This window comes from Eucyclogobius newberryi, unplaced genomic scaffold (genome assembly GCF_026437365.1).
Source record: "Eucyclogobius newberryi isolate DKJ021-1_F unplaced genomic scaffold, fEucNew1.0.hap1 SCAF_2, whole genome shotgun sequence".
Lineage (NCBI taxonomy): Eukaryota > Metazoa > Chordata > Actinopteri > Gobiiformes > Gobiidae > Eucyclogobius > Eucyclogobius newberryi.
In genome coordinates, this window is record NW_027315834.1 from 9,766,550 (window position 1) to 9,786,236 (window position 19,687).

Genomic DNA, 19,687 nt, shown 5'->3' on the forward strand with positions numbered 1-19,687 from the left:
AGCCCCTGCCATCACGGCACCGCGACACAAAGTGACTTTAGGACGTAGGAGCAGGAACTCGGCCCGTACACAAGACAAGAGCCACGATTACAACATTTTAGCTATATGTCTTGAAAACAAATTTTAAAATGTATTGTATGATGTAATTGAAGAATCTCAAAATGGTTTTATGACTGGTCGATATATTATTGACAATATTAGACTTGACGTTCTGGATTACTCAGATCTTGTCTCACAAAATAGTTTCATTCTATTCTTAGATTTCAAAAAAACCTTCAATTCAGTAGAGTATCATTTTCTGTTCAAAACTTTTGACATATGAGCGTTTTAAAACATCCATTTGTACCTTATATACTTTTGGAAATAGTTCAATAAAATTATTCAATGGAACAACGCATAGATTCACTTTTGAACGTAGCGTACGCCAAGGATGCTCAATGTCTGCCTTCTTATTCTTATTACCTATACACATTTTAGCCAATTATATTAAATAATAGTAGTCTGAAGGGAATCACCATAGCAGGAAGAGAAATATGCTTGAGCCAACTTGCTGATGATACGCTTTTTTAAGAGATGCTGCTCAGATAGATCACACTCTTAAACTGCTACCTATCAAATCTTGTAGTGCCTTAGAAATATCAGGAATTCCTGTGAAACAAAAAGTAAAATACCTGGGTGTTACCGTCATAAGAGATGAAGACAAAAGACAAAGTGAAAACTTTAATCCACTTGTTCAAAGAATACAGAACAAATGTAATATGTGGATTCAAAGAGACTTATCGATATCGGGTAGAATCTTACTGTCCAAAGAGTAAGGCCTTTCTAGCCTGGTTTATGCAGGCTCTGTCCTTGATGTTTCTATTAACATTTATGGACAAGTGGAAAAAATCTTATTTGACTTCATATGGAAGAAAAAAAGCACATCTTGTTAAATTAAGCGCCGGTGGATTTAATGTTCTAGATTTTCAGACCTTTCACTCTTCTTTCCAAATTAAATGGATAAAAAGATATTTAGTTAACCCAAATTCGTAGTGGAACTTTATTTCAACGCATGTATATGAAGCATTAGCAGGTTTACACTTTATTTTAAGATGTAATTATAGCATCGAAAGTCTTCCAATTCAACTTTCTAACTTTCACAAGCAATTACAGTTACCCTGGTCCTTAGTTCATAAACACAACTTTTCCCCTCACAAATATATGAAATAACAAGGATATTATGTTTTAAACTCAAAATTCTGTTTTTAAAAAAGTGGGTTGACAATGGTATTATTCACTTGCACCAACTATTCAACAGAAACAGCACATCCTATTCCTACAGTGAGTTTCTCGATACTTACAACTGTAACCAATAAGATTCGAGAGGTATGCCTAAAGAATTGGCATGGATGTTACCCTGTGAACAGTATAATTTCTAAACTTAAATGTACCCATATATTTTGGGACTGCTCTTACACTAAGATATTTTGGAATGACATATATTTGTTTGTGAATAGAAAGCTTGATATGAACCTACAACTTGATACAATGCATGTCCTTTTTCGTGTTTTTGAGGAAAATATTACTGTTCAAAAAATATATACACTTAAGCCTGATCTTAATGCTGCCTAAATGCCATATTCATTGCTCAAAATTCTCAAACCAGAAACTGAAATGTATAGTATTTGAATCTCTTTTGTCCTCTTCTGTAAATTCCCTTAATTATTGCACTAACCTCAAAGCTGTGAAGACCAAAACGCTTTGTATTGAATTTGTGAAGTAACTGTAACTGTAACTGCAACTGTATTAAGCCTCTTGCAATGTTATTGTTTATCATTGTACATTTGAATTAAAAAAAAAAGACAAGAGCCACAAGCTTTCTGATTGGCTGCTGTGTGCATCGGGGAGGTGTGCGTGGAGTTGCCTTTCCACATCCCATGTCTTTAAGAAGAAGAAAAAACTATACAAAATAAATAGCTTTAAATAGTCTAGTAAAAGTAATATGTGGAGACTGTTGCACAGATCTGCAGCAGGTGAAAGACTGAGTCCATATTCATGCATCAGCAGCAGGAATATGGACTTATGACTTGGGTTTTGACAATTCTCTTTTAAAAGCTGAAGGTAAATTCACTAAAAATAAGTTTTAAGGATTAGTAATTAAGAAAGAATGTTCTGGCAGAATCCATATAAAAGTCCTGTAAATTTTTCATTTTATTTTACAGTAATTTTTTGCTTGTGGGTTTGGAGTACAAACTGACCCTGCTGCATGATTGATTTGTCTGGAAATAAGAGGGTTACAGCTTTATTTTATGTACAGCATATCAAGCAGCTTGAGAGTTCCCTTTTATAAAATAGTGGGACATATAGAATAAAGAAAGAAAAAGTCCAACGTCCCACGTGTGCGGGATGCGTTAAGCATAAGGTATGTTCAGCGGGCCGGATTAAAAGGTCTGGGGGTCTGTTTGACACCGGTGGTCTACAGTTTAAAGAGCATCTCTCCAAAGCAGCCATGTTTGGTAAGAAGATAGCAAAAGGACATTGAATCAACGTACATGTTGCACATCCCAGCCAGCATGGAAATGGCGTTGATATCTGCACATTGAAACAACGTCAGAGCAACTCGAATTTGCTACGTTAAAACAATGTTGAATTTTCAACTCTTTATTAACATTGATTCAACGTCTTTTATATTGAAATTGAATTGATTTTACATTGAAATAATGTTATTTCTAAAGAGATTCACACAGCACCATTTAGACTCATTTATTTTCAGATTAAGTACACAAAGTGATTCAAACATAGTGCTATACAAAACAAGAACAGCCACAATGCAGTAATTTACCATTAAATCACATTATAATTACACTTAGAGAAGAGTGCATATAAAATAATTTTAGTCACATGTACAATTAAATAGCTGCATAAAACTGAAACTGATTTAGTATCAGAATAATCACAAACTAGGAACTTGTTTCATCGATAAGAGACACCATGAAACAAACAGTAATAATAGCAAAAATATAAATTAGGATAAAGTAATTTATGCATAGACAATAAGGTGTTACAAAAAAAAAAATAGATTAAACACTTTAACTTCGTTGTATGGTCATACACTTGAACTGCCAAATTATTATTATGGTGAATATCTATGGTTATAACTGTAAAAATGACAATGACAAACTTCACAACTCAAATGTATCCAAATGCTTCTGTTGTAATCGGTGGAGACTATGGTGCTGTGAAGATGAAGTAAAAGATAGATGGTGAGAGAAGTTCCCAAATAGTAAATGTTATACTTGGAGCGATAGTGAAGGCAGTCACATCTAGATTACCAGCTTGTCTGAAAAATGTACTGACAGTATCACGGCGGATAGTTTGTCAACCCCCTTAATTGACCATTAAGCTGTATCTATAAATATCAATTTATCCTCAGTTTTTGGTGACGTGGACTCCTCTTACTGGACACTGAACAGTTCTCTTTTAAAACACAGGATTGTAAAACAAGAATTGTCAAGATTAATTACACTCTATTACCAGAAGACGCAACAGGAGGAATTGTTTGGTAAAAACTGGGAACTCCTCAAATTTGAAGTGGGTGTGTATCTACAGTAGTGAATATATAAGAATATACAGTAGTGATCTGGCAAACTATGAAGAGAGTGTGATTTTAGAAAAACGGCACCAGAAAATATAAATGTCAATGAACTTCAAAAAAAAATTGGACGAGATTTATGAACTAAATTAATGACATAATAAATAATAATTCTATGGAGCTAAGTAATAATTAATGCAATGAAGAGCATTTCTACAATAGTGTGCATAGCAAAATAATCTCACTAAAAAGCACACATATTGTTCTGTTATGCATTAATGTTGTGTTTTTAGTTTAAAAGTGCATAATTTGATCTATGCTTTAATTTCATTGCATTTGTTTTCTTATGCCGCCATCTAGTGGATACTTTTAAATGTCGCAGGTAGAGCACATGTTTAAAACAAAACTTTATTTAACCGGAAGTAACAGCGAGCCATGAAGGCACCAGGCACGGCCGCACGCAGTTTTGGCTGCTTTTGGAGATCGCAGATTTCTTTATTTTGAGGTTGCATTGCCGGTATGTAATGTTGTACGCGTGCACAACAGCTGCATTTATGTTATTTTCTATAAGCCAGTGTTCAGTATTGAATTTGACTGTTCCATCTCTGCAATATGTTAATTACACGCTAACCACGTAGCCATCAATATTGCGTCATCTAGTCTACTTTGTATACATATATGTGGATTTGTTTATTATTTATATGTATTGTAATGGACATGTTTTGATTTTAAATATGTCTATTTTCAGTTTTACCTTTTCGAATATCATTAAACCTGCTAAAAGACAACGTGTCTGCAGAGTCTTTGATGTGAGAGAGGAGTTAAACCGGCTAAACAGCACACATATTAATCCACATTATAAAATGGAACACAATCCTTCTTCAGGCAACATCTTCTTCTTTATGTCATTCATTTCCTGTTGGTGTTTCAACTTGAGCTGCTCGACATTCACTACACTCTCTCCAGCTTTCTTCATCAACTCTTCCATCTCCTCCTTCTGTTTCTGCTCCAAATCTTTGATTCTTTTATTCTGCTCTTCCTCGTGCTTCTGAAAGAGTGTCTGCGTGAATGTATTCATTTCTTGAACATGCTTTTGTTCTAGTTCCTCCATTTGCTCCTCCAGTTCTTGTCTTTGCTGGCTCCACAAGTCGATCTTTAGCTGTTTCAGTTGTTTTTTGTGTTGAGCAGACGGATCCTCTTTCTTTGTATCCAGATCGCTCATCTCTTGTACTTGTTTTAGCTTCAGCTTCTTAGTTTCTTCTTTTTCTTTTTGTTTAAACTTCTCCTTAATGTCGTTCTTACATTTGATCAGTTCCTGTTGATGTTTATTCTGTAGTTCTCTGATTTTAGTGCTGTTTTCCTTCTTCTCCTTTAAAACCAGAATGGCCAGATCAATCATCTGACTCTTGTGTGTCTTGTGCTGCTCCTCCATTTTGCTGTTCAGAGTAGTTTCTTTGTGTGAAGCTAGTTTTTGAAAGCTTTCATATTCTTCTTGCCCTTGTTGAATTTCCTTCTTTAAACCAGTAACATCTTGCAAGTGTTTTTCTATCAGAGCTGCAAAGTCGATCTCCTTCTTGCGTTTGAAGTCGTTAAACTCTTCTGCCTTCTTGCGGGCCTCATCCTCATACGTCCTCTTCAGCTCCTCCACTTGATTGTCATGTCTCTTCTGTAACTCCTTCCTCTGCTTCTCTTCTTGTTTGCATCTGTCTTGATCTTCTTCTTCCTTCTTAATTCTGTACATTTCCATTTTGTCCTTGTATTCTTGCTCTAGTTTATCCAGTCTTGAATGCTCCTCCTGTCGCCTTATTTCGTCCTGCTTGTATCGATTGTTCCACCATTGTCTCCTCTCCTCTTCCCAGGCCTTCCGATCCTTTACCATTTGATCTTTATTCTCCTGCAGTTTTCTCTCAAAACTCTCTTTTGATTCTGTTTTAATGTTCACTTCTAACTCTTGAAGTTTCCGTTCATACTCCTGTCGTTTAGCTTCATCTTTCTCTTTCCTCTGCCGGTCTTCTTCCTCTCTCTGGTTCTGCTCTTCTGTTCTTAGAGAACGCTCCCTTTTTATATTAACCTCCAGTTCTTTGAGTTCTTTGTCTCTCTCTAGACGTTCTCTCTCAATTTCTTTTGACTGTTCTTCCATTCTCCGTTTGATCTCTTGCATTTCCAATTTATATTTTTCCTCCATGTTTTCCATCTCTCTTCTCAGCTCTTGTTCTTGTTCCTTTAACAATCTTTGTGTCTCTTTCTGAATGGCGGCTTCAGCCTCTTGGAGCATCTCACTTGTGTAGCAACCTCCACCATTTGCGCTCACCACATCATCAATCTTCTTGATCAGATCCCTCACTTGAATGCATTTTTTTTCTATGTTCTTCTCTTTGTTATTAAAAATATGACACCTGTTCTCACAGTCAGAGATCAACTTCTTACAGGAATCATCACACTTAGTGTTAATATATTCTTCAAGGGACAGTTCACAATCCTCTAAATCGTCACCACGTGTGAAAAGAACCAGGGTGAACTTTTCTGCATCTTTTCCAAATCCTTTCTTGATCAGATTCAGAGTTTCTTTCTCCTCTGGTGTGAATCTTCCGATTTGCAGAACCACCAGAAACACGTGTGGTCCTGGTGCCAGGAGACTGATGCATTTGAGCATTTCCTCATTGACCTCATAATTAGACATGGTGCTGTCGAACAGACCAGGAGTGTCCACCACCTCCACACGACGACCGTCCACCTCACCTTGTGCCTTCTGACACAGTTTAGTCACAGATGTTTGGCCAAAGTCCCATTTGAACTCTTGACGTCCCAGGATGGTGTTTCCAGAGGAGCTCTTTCCACTGCCCGTCTTTCCTATCAACACAATCCTCAGACCCTCAGCACGCTGTGGGCCCCCTGCAAATGTAGAAAGAGGTTTATTAAACTAAATATCCAAGTATGTTACCTTTGTTGTTTTGAGTCTCAAATATACTGCAAGGTTTTAAAACAGATAACAATATATTTTAACTATGATATGAAATTACTGTTTTAGATCAAGTTTACTCCATGATACATCCATAGTTTAATTAATTGATTAATTAATTCATAATTTAATTCATTGCTTGTTCCCGTTTTGGGGCCAATCTCACTGACTTTGGGCCTTAGGCGAGGTATAAAGTCACACTGGACAGGGGCTTGTCACAGGGTTAACACAGAAACACAGACAACCATTCACTCTCACATTCATTCACTACTACTTAACACCCGGAGAGAACCAGGAAGAACATGCAGACTCCGCCCAGTGAGATCATGTGAATCGAACCCGTGATCTCCTTATTGGGAGGTGAGAGCACTAACCACTCTGCCACCATGCATCCCTCCATCATTATATACTTTTGTAAATAATACATACCAGAGACTAGTCTTGTTTCAGTTGAAGCGGCGTTGCTCTGCAGAGCTGTGATCTTCTCTATTTGTGTTTGCACAAACATTTGTTTGGTGTAGCTTTGGGGCTCATTCCTGTCCATCATTAAAGTTTGCACTTTATTTAAGATCTGGGGGACTTGGTGCTGGTCTTTAATGTTGAAGATGAGATATCTTCCACCACAGCTTTGCCACAGCTCCTGTAAGTCTTTGGACTGCTCCACAAAGTCAGTGAAAGCTCTATCTGAAGGATCTGACTCCACAGTGAACAGAACTATAGTGAAAGGATCAACACGAGGACCCAAAATGTCCTTTAGGAGCTTAAACTCAACCTTGTCTTCATCAGTGAGAGGTTTCAAAGGTAACACCAGGACAAAAGCATGGACACCCTCAGGGTCACACAGAGAAATGCTGTTAAAGCTCTGCTCCATCGCTGTATGATGAGGTGCACTACAGAGAGACGGCATCTCCACAATGGACAGCCACAGCCCAGGCCGCTCTCCCTGACGTTTGATGCACTCAGATGAGACCTTCTCTGCAGATGTTCTCTGTCCTAAAAGGGCATCTGCTACAGAAGTCTTCCCTGATCCTTCCCTCCCACAAATAACTAAATTTAGGGATATTTTTATTTCTTTAGAGAAGCCCTCAGTAACGGTAACTAAGGACCCTTTGTTAGTTTGGACCATGGTCATAATTACCTCCATCAGATCCTTCAGATTTTTGTGAGGCATGCTATAGAATCTTAATGCACAATCCTCAAGAAGTGAGTTAGCAGGGACAGTCATGTGCTCAAAGTGTGTGAAGATTAGAATGGAGTGTTTCAAAGCGTTTGGACCCAACATAGTCAGGGTGAACTTCAGTATTTCTCTGTTGTCTTCAGTGAAGTCAGAAGGCTTCACCAGCAGCAGGAGAACGTTTGGTCCTGGCTGACACAAGGACACGCTTTTCTTCAATTCGTCTCTCACTTTTTCCACAGACTTACTGAAGATGTCTTCAGTTTTTACTACTTTGAGCCGGTGTCCTCTCCATTCCCCATACTCCACTTTTGGATTACTCCTCTGTGTCTTGTCTCCAGTGATAAATTTACTTAAAAGTTTCTTTTTGTCATCACTTTTTCCAAACAATAAAATACGAAGTTCCAAATCTGTGGGAGAAAAACATTTTAATGCACTTGGTGACTTTGGTTGGTCGCTGAGTTGTTTCGTTTCCATCATTAACATTGCAGTACAGAAAACAACCCGTTGTCTGAATTTAAATAGTAATAGTCAAAAATATTATTTTGGGTAAATAAATGTATTTGTGTCTTACTTGTTGGAACATGGCTTGTGTCTGAGACTTGGCTCTTTTTTGGATCCAGTGCTCTCAAACCTTGAAAAACACACACACATTCAAACACTGATATTGAACCAAAACATACAATTGTTTCTAGCGTCTGTTACACGTACCAGCTTTTTGAACCTCTTCCAGAATATGACCTTTTGCCTCCAGTTCCCTGGTGTGAGGAGGAGCAGAGGGATCTTCAAATGCTTCATAGTTCAAGTTACAGCCCTGATTGTCTTTAACTATCTGGCCCAGTCGTGATAACAGCTCTGCAAGTTTAAACTTCTTAACTTCAGTTTCTTCTTCAGTAAAGTTCTTCACCCACATATACCTGTATCTGCATTTTCTAATCATTTTTCCTAAGGGTGTGTCCTCTGTGACCCTTTCTTCTCTGTCTGTGGAGATCAGCACCATTGAATGATCAAACGAGTGTTCATTGAACATCTCGAGCACTTTCTGGAGCCTCTCCTGCTGTTGTGAGGTGAAGTCTTCAGGCTGGAGGACCAGCAGGAGCACATGGGGCCCAGGCGCTGAGGCATCTGCAAACTCTTGTATCTTGGCTTTCAGCTCCTCTTCAGTGGAGTCAGGGTGGAGAAGGTCTGGTGTGTTGATGACGGTTATTTTTTTGTCCTTCAATGGAGCACTGACTTTTGTTGAGCATGATGACTCTGTCCTTAAGTTTAATCTGTCCTTTTGGACCAAGAGGCCCTCCACAAAGCACCTCTGTCTCCAACTGTTCCCCAGAAGAGCAACTCTCAGCTCAGACACTGAAATGAAAATGTAGTATTAGTCTCAAACTTTCACATTGTGTATGGAGGTCACTCTACAGTGCAGGAATCAGAAAAGTGATTGTTTTGAAGATTTAATAAAAGAGACAGCATAATAATTGATGACAGCATGTGTGGATAGCCCTCTCAAGTGTGACATTAAAGTTAATATTGAATCTAATAAAACTATTAACATTAGAGCATTCTAATGTGTATCTGTGGATGATTTTATTTACTGTATTTAGTGTGAGTCCTTAGCTGATGGGGCGGGGGAAAGTTTGAAGATTTACCTGTTTTTAAATCACACGTGTCTTGGGGCTATTTATTTTTGTTTAGTTAAGAATGTTTTTGCAAAGTATTTTCAACAAACTGTGCTTGCCCGTCTAGCAACTCCCACCCAACCCCAAAGTTTCTACTTAAATACCTGTTTTGCTTCTACCCACAGCGACACCCTGTGGCTTCTCCAAACGCTGCATCATTGTCAGGGATTTTGGCTCCTACAGTAAGTTAGTTAGAAATACAGGCAGCACTTTAATAAGATAGAGCCCTAATTTGTGTAATTAATTGGTTGGTGAAGTTAAACTATTTACTCTATTCAGCTGTTTTTACAGGTATGAGAGTTTAACGGGAGACCGGGTTTGTTTTGACCACTTTTGTGTTACTACATGTTATCCAGTAAATATTGATGTACACCCCAAGTCTGCAGCACATTCATAAAAGTCACCACATGCTACTGATTTAAGTTCATTGTTTCTTTGGTCAGAGAGTTCACTCATAATTGAAAAAAGTAAGAGGGCTCTGAAGGCATTGTTTTTTAACAGAGGCTGCAGAATTGTTCATGTTTGCTGCTCCAAGTGTATGAATGACTCATTCAAATGCATCTTTTTGTTTTGACATTTGTTTAATTTGCTGCATAAAGCTGAACCTTAATAATTACTCATTGGCCTTTGGATTTGTTTGGTTTGAGTTAGTTTTTCTGGACAAATCGGCCACTATAATGTGCTTTGGTAGAATTGTAGACATGATTTTTGTAAACATTGGAATGATATGGAAATGTGCAAGGCCTTTTCATATGCGCATAGGTCTGTTCTGATAAACCACTGGAGAACAGGTCAAAAATAATTTTAAAGTGAATTTAACTCATGTTACAAGATTATGAATAAAAGACCTAAATGATCAACTCACGGTCTGGTGGTATAAACTCGTAGCTCCAGCTGCGGGTCAAGGGTGAAACATCTGCAAATGAGACCAGACATTTTTTTAAAACAATCTTCTTTACATTAAGCCTTTTGGTTTTTAGATTTTGACTCACCTTGTAAAGCCATGGTGTCACATCAGGGAGCTAATTTTGAAAAAAAAACAAAAAACAATCAGCTGATTGATTAAAAAAATATATCATATCATTTTGATTTCTTGTGTTGTCTTCATAAATGTATTTCTTTTCTTTAAACTATGTTATAATCATTAAAAAAAAACACGCACGCGCACGCACACACACACACGCACACACACACACGCACACGCACACGCACGCACACACACGCACGCACACGCGCACGCACACACACACGCACACGCACGCACGCACGCACACACACACACACACACACACACACACACACACACACACACACACACACACACACAAAACGTTTTCATGTTGTGGAGAGACGGGGTACTACAGAGGTCAGGGTCAGTGCGAGAGAACTATTAAAGCCTGTCCATGATCAGGGGCCCAGGGGTGTCAAACTCATTTTGGGCCACGGGCTGAATTTCGACGCTTAGGCTGGGACACGGGCCGAACATAACGTATAACATTTTTTAAATAAATATAAGAAATAAATAGCTTTGTATAGCCTAGTAATAGTTCTATGTGGAGACTGTTGCACAAATCTGCAACAGGTGAAAGAGTCCATATTCATGCAGCAGCAGGAACAGGAACATGGACTTTTGATGTGATTTCTGATGTGAAATGTTCATATCACAGACATGTTCCTGCTCAAACTCATTATGAGCTCGTTATTTTCATAGTTTGAGCTGATCTCAGTGACAAATGATCCGTGTAGTGACTCAAATGAGTGCATTGAGTTTGTGTTCACAGGCACATTAGTCATGTTCATACTACACTCCTCTGTCTGGGTTTTCACAGGTTCCTCACAGAGCAACATCACAGAAGTATGTTTTCTTGTGGTTAACTCCACATTAGTGCCACTTTTAGCACAGCTCTAACGTCCACAAAACTTTCTCCTTTCTTAGGGGACATCTCTTTCCTCGCTGAGATCTCGTGACGCGCTTCCCCAATTCTTGGCCCTCTGCATTTGCGCCCACACGCAGCACTGATACAAACACGCAAAAGTTTACACAAAATACAACTGATAGGCAGGCCCGGGTCTACGGGGGTGCAAAAGGGTGTTTTTACAACCTTATTTAAAAGTGTTTGCATTTTATTATCATTTCAAGTGCATTAAATAATGACACTTAATGGAATAGTATCGTCTTTAAAACACAGACGCACCCTCATCAGTTTGGTCTAGACCCGGGCCTACTTATAGGATCTACATTAGTCATTTCTGAAAAGCAAGCAAATATAAAAAGCTAATAACAGTGAGCTGAATATTACAAAACAGACAAGTCATATAAACACGTACTAACTATATTTTGTGTCATAGACGTAAATTAGGCTGTATAAACATGTATTTTGTGTTACCTTAGTGAGTTTTCACAGCAGGTCTGCTCCTTAGGAAATGGCTTCTCAAAAGTGAAACTAAAATTGATCAAAACAGCGCACGTGATTGTCTTTTGTTGTTTTTCGTCAACCACAAGGAGGCGCCAAACAATTGGATATCAAATCCGTGCGTAAACTTAAACAGCAGCAAGGCTTTTCCCTTGTTCTTCACTTAAGGGCTCTAATAGATCCATGCTCTGAACACATGTAGCTTCCAGAGCATTCACTATGACTTGGCTTGTGATGATGTAGATCCATGAGTCCATAGATACTACAAGGTGCATTAGTTGCGTTATTGCAAACATATTAAATTAAAATAAAATAAGGGAAGAACGTTTACGGGCATATTCAGATCAAAACTTAAATTATTATCTAAATTTAAATTACCCACGTCTTTCCTCTCCCAACTCGTCCCACTTTTAATACAATTACAGGTGGTCATCAATCATAGTTTGGAATAACTTTTAGGGTAAAGTGGATATGCCGGAATAATGTAAGGACTTATTATTGAACTTTTCACCAGTATTTTACACCATTTATTTATTTATATATTTATAATTTATAATTTATTTACCAGAACACCATCTGTAGCACCATTTGGAAGTTTATCAAAGTGTTCTTCCTGTGACCCCCATGGGGACAACACAGGGGCCCCACTGTAAAAGATGCTTGTGATAATTTCAGCAACAGACATTAAAACTGGTTTAATAGTTTAGATTGACTCATGTAATTACATTGTTTTGTTTTTTCCTCATTTCACTAACAACTTTAATTAACAATATAAAAACAGCACTTCCTCCATCTCCTGCTACAAGATTGTAAATAGATTGCTAATCACTGCACACCTTATTGTTCTTATAGGAGAGGAAAAAAGTCTGAATGCGCGTCTGTTTAGCAATACTTCCAATACTTACTTGGAAGAACTGCAGGGGGACACGATTACACGCTTAACCTTTGCAGTTCTAAAGAGTATTCAATACGTTTTCTGTGGATCAACCAATCACAGCCCCTGCCATCACGGCACCGCGACACAAAGTGACTTTAGGACGTAGGAGCAGGAACTCGGCCCGTACACAAGACAAGAGCCACGATTACAACATTTTAGCTATATGTCTTGAAAACAAATTTTAAAATGTATTGTATGATGTAATTGAAGAATCTCAAAATGGTTTTATGACTGGTCGATATATTATTGACAATATTAGACTTGACGTTCTGGATTACTCAGATCTTGTCTCACAAAATAGTTTCATTCTATTCTTAGATTTCAAAAAAACCTTCAATTCAGTAGAGTATCATTTTCTGTTCAAAACTTTTGACATATGAGCGTTTTAAAACATCCATTTGTACCTTATATACTTTTGGAAATAGTTCAATAAAATTATTCAATGGAACAACGCATAGATTCACTTTTGAACGTAGCGTACGCCAAGGATGCTCAATGTCTGCCTTCTTATTCTTATTACCTATACACATTTTAGCCAATTATATTAAATAATAGTAGTCTGAAGGGAATCACCATAGCAGGAAGAGAAATATGCTTGAGCCAACTTGCTGATGATACGCTTTTTTAAGAGATGCTGCTCAGATAGATCACACTCTTAAACTGCTACCTATCAAATCTTGTAGTGCCTTAGAAATATCAGGAATTCCTGTGAAACAAAAAGTAAAATACCTGGGTGTTACCGTCATAAGAGATGAAGACAAAAGACAAAGTGAAAACTTTAATCCACTTGTTCAAAGAATACAGAACAAATGTAATATGTGGATTCAAAGAGACTTATCGATATCGGGTAGAATCTTACTGTCCAAAGAGTAAGGCCTTTCTAGCCTGGTTTATGCAGGCTCTGTCCTTGATGTTTCTATTAACATTTATGGACAAGTGGAAAAAATCTTATTTGACTTCATATGGAAGAAAAAAAGCACATCTTGTTAAATTAAGCGCCGGTGGATTTAATGTTCTAGATTTTCAGACCTTTCACTCTTCTTTCCAAATTAAATGGATAAAAAGATATTTAGTTAACCCAAATTCGTAGTGGAACTTTATTTCAACGCATGTATATGAAGCATTAGCAGGTTTACACTTTATTTTAAGATGTAATTATAGCATCGAAAGTCTTCCAATTCAACTTTCTAACTTTCACAAGCAATTACAGTTACCCTGGTCCTTAGTTCATAAACACAACTTTTCCCCTCACAAATATATGAAATAACAAGGATATTATGTTTTAAACTCAAAATTCTGTTTTTAAAAAAGTGGGTTGACAATGGTATTATTCACTTGCACCAACTATTCAACAGAAACAGCACATCCTATTCCTACAGTGAGTTTCTCGATACTTACAACTGTAACCAATAAGATTCGAGAGGTATGCCTAAAGAATTGGCATGGATGTTACCCTGTGAACAGTATAATTTCTAAACTTAAATGTACCCATATATTTTGGGACTGCTCTTACACTAAGATATTTTGGAATGACATATATTTGTTTGTGAATAGAAAGCTTGATATGAACCTACAACTTGATACAATGCATGTCCTTTTTCGTGTTTTTGAGGAAAATATTACTGTTCAAAAAATATATACACTTAAGCCTGATCTTAATGCTGCCTAAATGCCATATTCATTGCTCAAAATTCTCAAACCAGAAACTGAAATGTATAGTATTTGAATCTCTTTTGTCCTCTTCTGTAAATTCCCTTAATTATTGCACTAACCTCAAAGCTGTGAAGACCAAAACGCTTTGTATTGAATTTGTGAAGTAACTGTAACTGTAACTGCAACTGTATTAAGCCTCTTGCAATGTTATTGTTTATCATTGTACATTTGAATTAAAAAAAAAAGACAAGAGCCACAAGCTTTCTGATTGGCTGCTGTGTGCATCGGGGAGGTGTGCGTGGAGTTGCCTTTCCACATCCCATGTCTTTAAGAAGAAGAAAAAACTATACAAAATAAATAGCTTTAAATAGTCTAGTAAAAGTAATATGTGGAGACTGTTGCACAGATCTGCAGCAGGTGAAAGACTGAGTCCATATTCATGCATCAGCAGCAGGAATATGGACTTATGACTTGGGTTTTGACAATTCTCTTTTAAAAGCTGAAGGTAAATTCACTAAAAATAAGTTTTAAGGATTAGTAATTAAGAAAGAATGTTCTGGCAGAATCCATATAAAAGTCCTGTAAATTTTTCATTTTATTTTACAGTAATTTTTTGCTTGTGGGTTTGGAGTACAAACTGACCCTGCTGCATGATTGATTTGTCTGGAAATAAGAGGGTTACAGCTTTATTTTATGTACAGCATATCAAGCAGCTTGAGAGTTCCCTTTTATAAAATAGTGGGACATATAGAATAAAGAAAGAAAAAGTCCAACGTCCCACGTGTGCGGGATGCGTTAAGCATAAGGTATGTTCAGCGGGCCGGATTAAAAGGTCTGGGGGTCTGTTTGACACCGGTGGTCTACAGTTTAAAGAGCATCTCTCCAAAGCAGCCATGTTTGGTAAGAAGATAGCAAAAGGACATTGAATCAACGTACATGTTGCACATCCCAGCCAGCATGGAAATGGCGTTGATATCTGCACATTGAAACAACGTCAGAGCAACTCGAATTTGCTACGTTAAAACAATGTTGAATTTTCAACTCTTTATTAACATTGATTCAACGTCTTTTATATTGAAATTGAATTGATTTTACATTGAAATAATGTTATTTCTAAAGAGATTCACACAGCACCATTTAGACTCATTTATTTTCAGATTAAGTACACAAAGTGATTCAAACATAGTGCTATACAAAACAAGAACAGCCACAATGCAGTAATTTACCATTAAATCACATTATAATTACACTTAGAGAAGAGTGCATATAAAATAATTTGAGTCACATGTACAATTAAATAGCTGCATAAAACTGAAACTGATTTAGTATCAGAATAATCACAAACTAGGAACTTGTTTCATCGATAAGAGACACCATGAAACAAACAGTAATAATAGCAAAAATATAAATTAGGATAAAGTAATTTATGCATAGACAATAAGGTGTTACAAAAAAAAAAATAGATTAAACACTTTAACTTCGTTGTATGGTCATACACTTGAACTGCCAAATTATTATTATGGTGAATATCTATGGTTATAACTGTAAAAATGACAATGACAAACTTCACAACTCAAATGTATCCAAATGCTTCTGTTGTAATCGGTGGAGACTATGGTGCTGTGAAGATGAAGTAAAAGATAGATGGTGAGAGAAGTTCCCAAATAGTAAATGTTATACTTGGAGCGATAGTGAAGGCAGTCACATCTAGATTACCAGCTTGTCTGAAAAATGTACTGACAGTATCATGGCGGATAGTTTGTCAACCCCCTTAATTGACCATTAAGCTGTATCTATAAATATCAATTTATCCTCAGTTTTTGGTGACGTGGACTCCTCTTACTGGACACTGAACAGTTCTCTTTTAAAACACAGGATTGTAAAACAAGAATTGTCAAGATTAATTACACTCTATTACCAGAAGACGCAACAGGAGGAATTGTTTGGTAAAAACTGGGAACTCCTCAAATTTGAAGTGGGTGTGTATCTACAGTAGTGAATATATAAGAATATACAGTAGTGATCTGGCAAACTATGAAGAGAGTGTGATTTTAGAAAAACGGCACCAGAAAATATAAATGTCAATGAACTTCAAAAAAAAATTGGACGAGATTTATGAACTAAATTAATGACATAATAAATAATAATTCTATGGAGCTAAGTAATAATTAATGCAATGAAGAGCATTTCTACAATAGTGTGCATAGCAAAATAATCTCACTAAAAAGCACACATATTGTTCTGTTATGCATTAATGTTGTGTTTTTAGTTTAAAAGTGCATAATTTGATCTATGCTTTAATTTCATTGCATTTGTTTTCTTATGCCGCCATCTAGTGGATACTTTTAAATGTCGCAGGTAGAGCACATGTTTAAAACAAAACTTTATTTAACCGGAAGTAACAGCGAGCCATGAAGGCACCAGGCACGGCCGCACGCAGTTTTGGCTGCTTTTGGAGATCGCAGATTTCTTTATTTTGAGGTTGCATTGCCGGTATGTAATGTTGTACGCGTGCACAACAGCTGCATTTATGTTATTTTCTATAAGCCAGTGTTCAGTATTGAATTTGACTGTTCCATCTCTGCAATATGTTAATTACACGCTAACCACGTAGCCATCAATATTGCGTCATCTAGTCTACTTTGTATACATATATGTGGATTTGTTTATTATTTATATGTATTGTAATGGACATGTTTTGATTTTAAATATGTCTATTTTCAGTTTTACCTTTTCGAATATCATTAAACCTGCTAAAAGACAACGTGTCTGCAGAGTCTTTGATGTGAGAGAGGAGTTAAACCGGCTAAACAGCACACATATTAATCCACATTATAAAATGGAACACAATCCTTCTTCAGGCAACATCTTCTTCTTTATGTCATTCATTTCCTGTTGGTGTTTCAACTTGAGCTGCTCGACATTCACTACACTCTCTCCAGCTTTCTTCATCAACTCTTCCATCTCCTCCTTCTGTTTCTGCTCCAAATCTTTGATTCTTTTATTCTGCTCTTCCTCGTGCTTCTGAAAGAGTGTCTGCGTGAATGTATTCATTTCTTGAACATGCTTTTGTTCTAGTTCCTCCATTTGCTCCTCCAGTTCTTGTCTTTGCTGGCTCCACAAGTCGATCTTTAGCTGTTTCAGTTGTTTTTCGTGTTGAGCAGACGGATCCTCTTTCTTTGTATCCAGATCGCTCATCTCTTGTACTTGTTTTAGCTTCAGCTTCTTAGTTTCTTCTTTTTCTTTTTGTTTAAACTTCTCCTTAATGTCGTTCTTACATTTGATCAGTTCCTGTTGATGTTTATTCTGTAGTTCTCTGATTTTAGTGCTGTTTTCCTTCTTCTCCTTTAAAACCAGAATGGCCAGATCAATCATCTGACTCTTGTGTGTCTTGTGCTGCTCCTCCATTTTGCTGTTCAGAGTAGTTTCTTTGTGTGAAGCTAGTTTTTGAAAGCTTTCATATTCTTCTTGCCCTTGTTGAATTTCCTTCTTTAAACCAGTAACATCTTGCAAGTGTTTTTCTATCAGAGCTGCAAAGTCGATCTCCTTCTTGCGTTTGAAGTCGTTAAACTCTTCTGCCTTCTTGCGGGCCTCATCCTCATACGTCCTCTTCAGCTCCTCCACTTGATTGTCATGTCTCTTCTGTAACTCCTTCCTCTGCTTCTCTTCTTGTTTGCATCTGTCTTGATCTTCTTCTTCCTTCTTAATTCTGTACATTTCCATTTTGTCCTTGTATTCTTGCTCTAGTTTATCCAGTCTTGAATGCTCCTCCTGTCGCCTTATTTCGTCCTGCTTGTATCGATTGTTCCACCATTGTCTCCTCTCCTCTTCCCAGGCCTTCCGATCCTTTACCATTTGATCTTTATTCTCCTGCAGTTTTCTCTCAAAACTCTCTTTTGATTCTGTTTTAATGTTCACTTCTAACTCTTGAAGTTTCCGTTCATACTCCTGTCGTTTAGCTTCATCTTTCTCTTTCCTCTGCCGGTCTTCTTCCTCTCTCTGGTTCTGCTCTTCTGTTCTTAGAGAACGCTCCCTTTTTATATTAACCTCCAGTTCTTTGAGTTCTTTGTCTCTCTCTAGACGTTCTCTCTCAATTTCTTTTGACTGTTCTTCCATTCTCCGTTTGATCTCTTGCATTTCCAATTTATATTTTTCCTCCATGTTTTCCATCTCTCTTCTCAGCTCTTGTTCTTGTTCCTTTAACAATCTTTGTGTCTCTTTCTGAATGGCGGCTTCAGCCTCTTGGAGCATCTCACTTGTGTAGCAACCTCCACCATTTGCGCTCACCACATCATCAATCTTCTTGATCAGATCCCTCACTTGAATGCATTTTTTTTCTATGTTCTTCTCTTTGTTATTAAAAATATGACACCTGTTCTCACAGTCAGAGATCAACTTCTTACAGGAATCATCACACTTAGTGTTAATATATTCTTCAAGGGACAGTTCACAATCCTCTAAATCGTCACCACGTGTGAAAAGAACCAGGGTGAACTTTTCTGCATCTTTTCCAAATCCTTTCTTGATCAGATTCAGAGTTTCTTTCTCCTCTGGTGTGAATCTTCCGATTTGCAGAACCACCAGAAACACGTGTGGTCCTGGTGCCAGGAGACTGATGCATTTGAGCATTTCCTCATTGACCTCATAATTAGACATGGTGCTGTCGAACAGACCAGGAGTGTCCACCACCTCCACACGACGACCGTCCACCTCACCTTGTGCCTTCTGACACAGTTTAGTCACAGATGTTTGGCCAAAGTCCCATTTGAACTCTTGACGTCCCAGGATGGTGTTTCCAGAGGAGCTCTTTCCACTGCCCGTCTTTCCTATCAACACAATCCTCAGACCCTCAGCACGCTGTGGGCCCCCTGCAAATGTAGAAAGAGGTTTATTAAACTAAATATCCAAGTATGTTACCTTTGTTGTTTTGAGTCTCAAATATACTGCAAGGTTTTAAAACAGATAACAATATATTTTAACTATGATATGAAATTACTGTTTTAGATCAAGTTTACTCCATGATACATCCATAGTTTAATTAATTGATTAATTAATTCATAATTTAATTCATTGCTTGTTCCCGTTTTGGGGCCAATCTCACTGACTTTGGGCCTTAGGCGAGGTATAAAGTCACACTGGACAGGGGCTTGTCACAGGGTTAACACAGAAACACAGACAACCATTCACTCTCACATTCATTCACTACTACTTAACACCCGGAGAGAACCAGGAAGAACATGCAGACTCCGCCCAGTGAGATCATGTGAATCGAACCCGTGATCTCCTTATTGGGAGGTGAGAGCACT

General features: G+C 37.5%; 2 protein-coding genes across 2 annotated transcripts in view; both read right to left on the minus strand.

The window, feature by feature from the left end:
* Positions 1–19,687, minus strand: part of LOC140366951 (uncharacterized) — a 42,442-nt gene that overhangs the window by 8,174 nt on the left and 14,581 nt on the right. The window contains exons 7-10 of the mRNA XM_072453213.1: positions 17,219–19,249; positions 10,243–10,293; positions 8,416–9,057; positions 7,953–8,114 (exon numbers count right to left, since the gene is read on the minus strand). Coding sequence (XP_072309314.1) covers positions 7,953–8,114; positions 8,416–9,057; positions 10,243–10,293; positions 17,219–19,249 — 2,886 coding nt within the window. The remainder of the gene's footprint in view (positions 1–7,952; positions 8,115–8,415; positions 9,058–10,242; positions 10,294–17,218; positions 19,250–19,687) is intronic.
* LOC140367114 (uncharacterized) lies at positions 3,863–7,929 on the minus strand. The gene is made up of 2 exons (XM_072453450.1): positions 6,960–7,929; positions 3,863–6,463 (listed from the first exon to the last, which is right to left on the minus strand). Exons 1-2 carry the CDS (start codon positions 7,810–7,812, stop codon positions 4,428–4,430), a joined length of 2,889 nt encoding a protein of 962 aa, XP_072309551.1. The 5' UTR covers positions 7,813–7,929; the 3' UTR covers positions 3,863–4,427.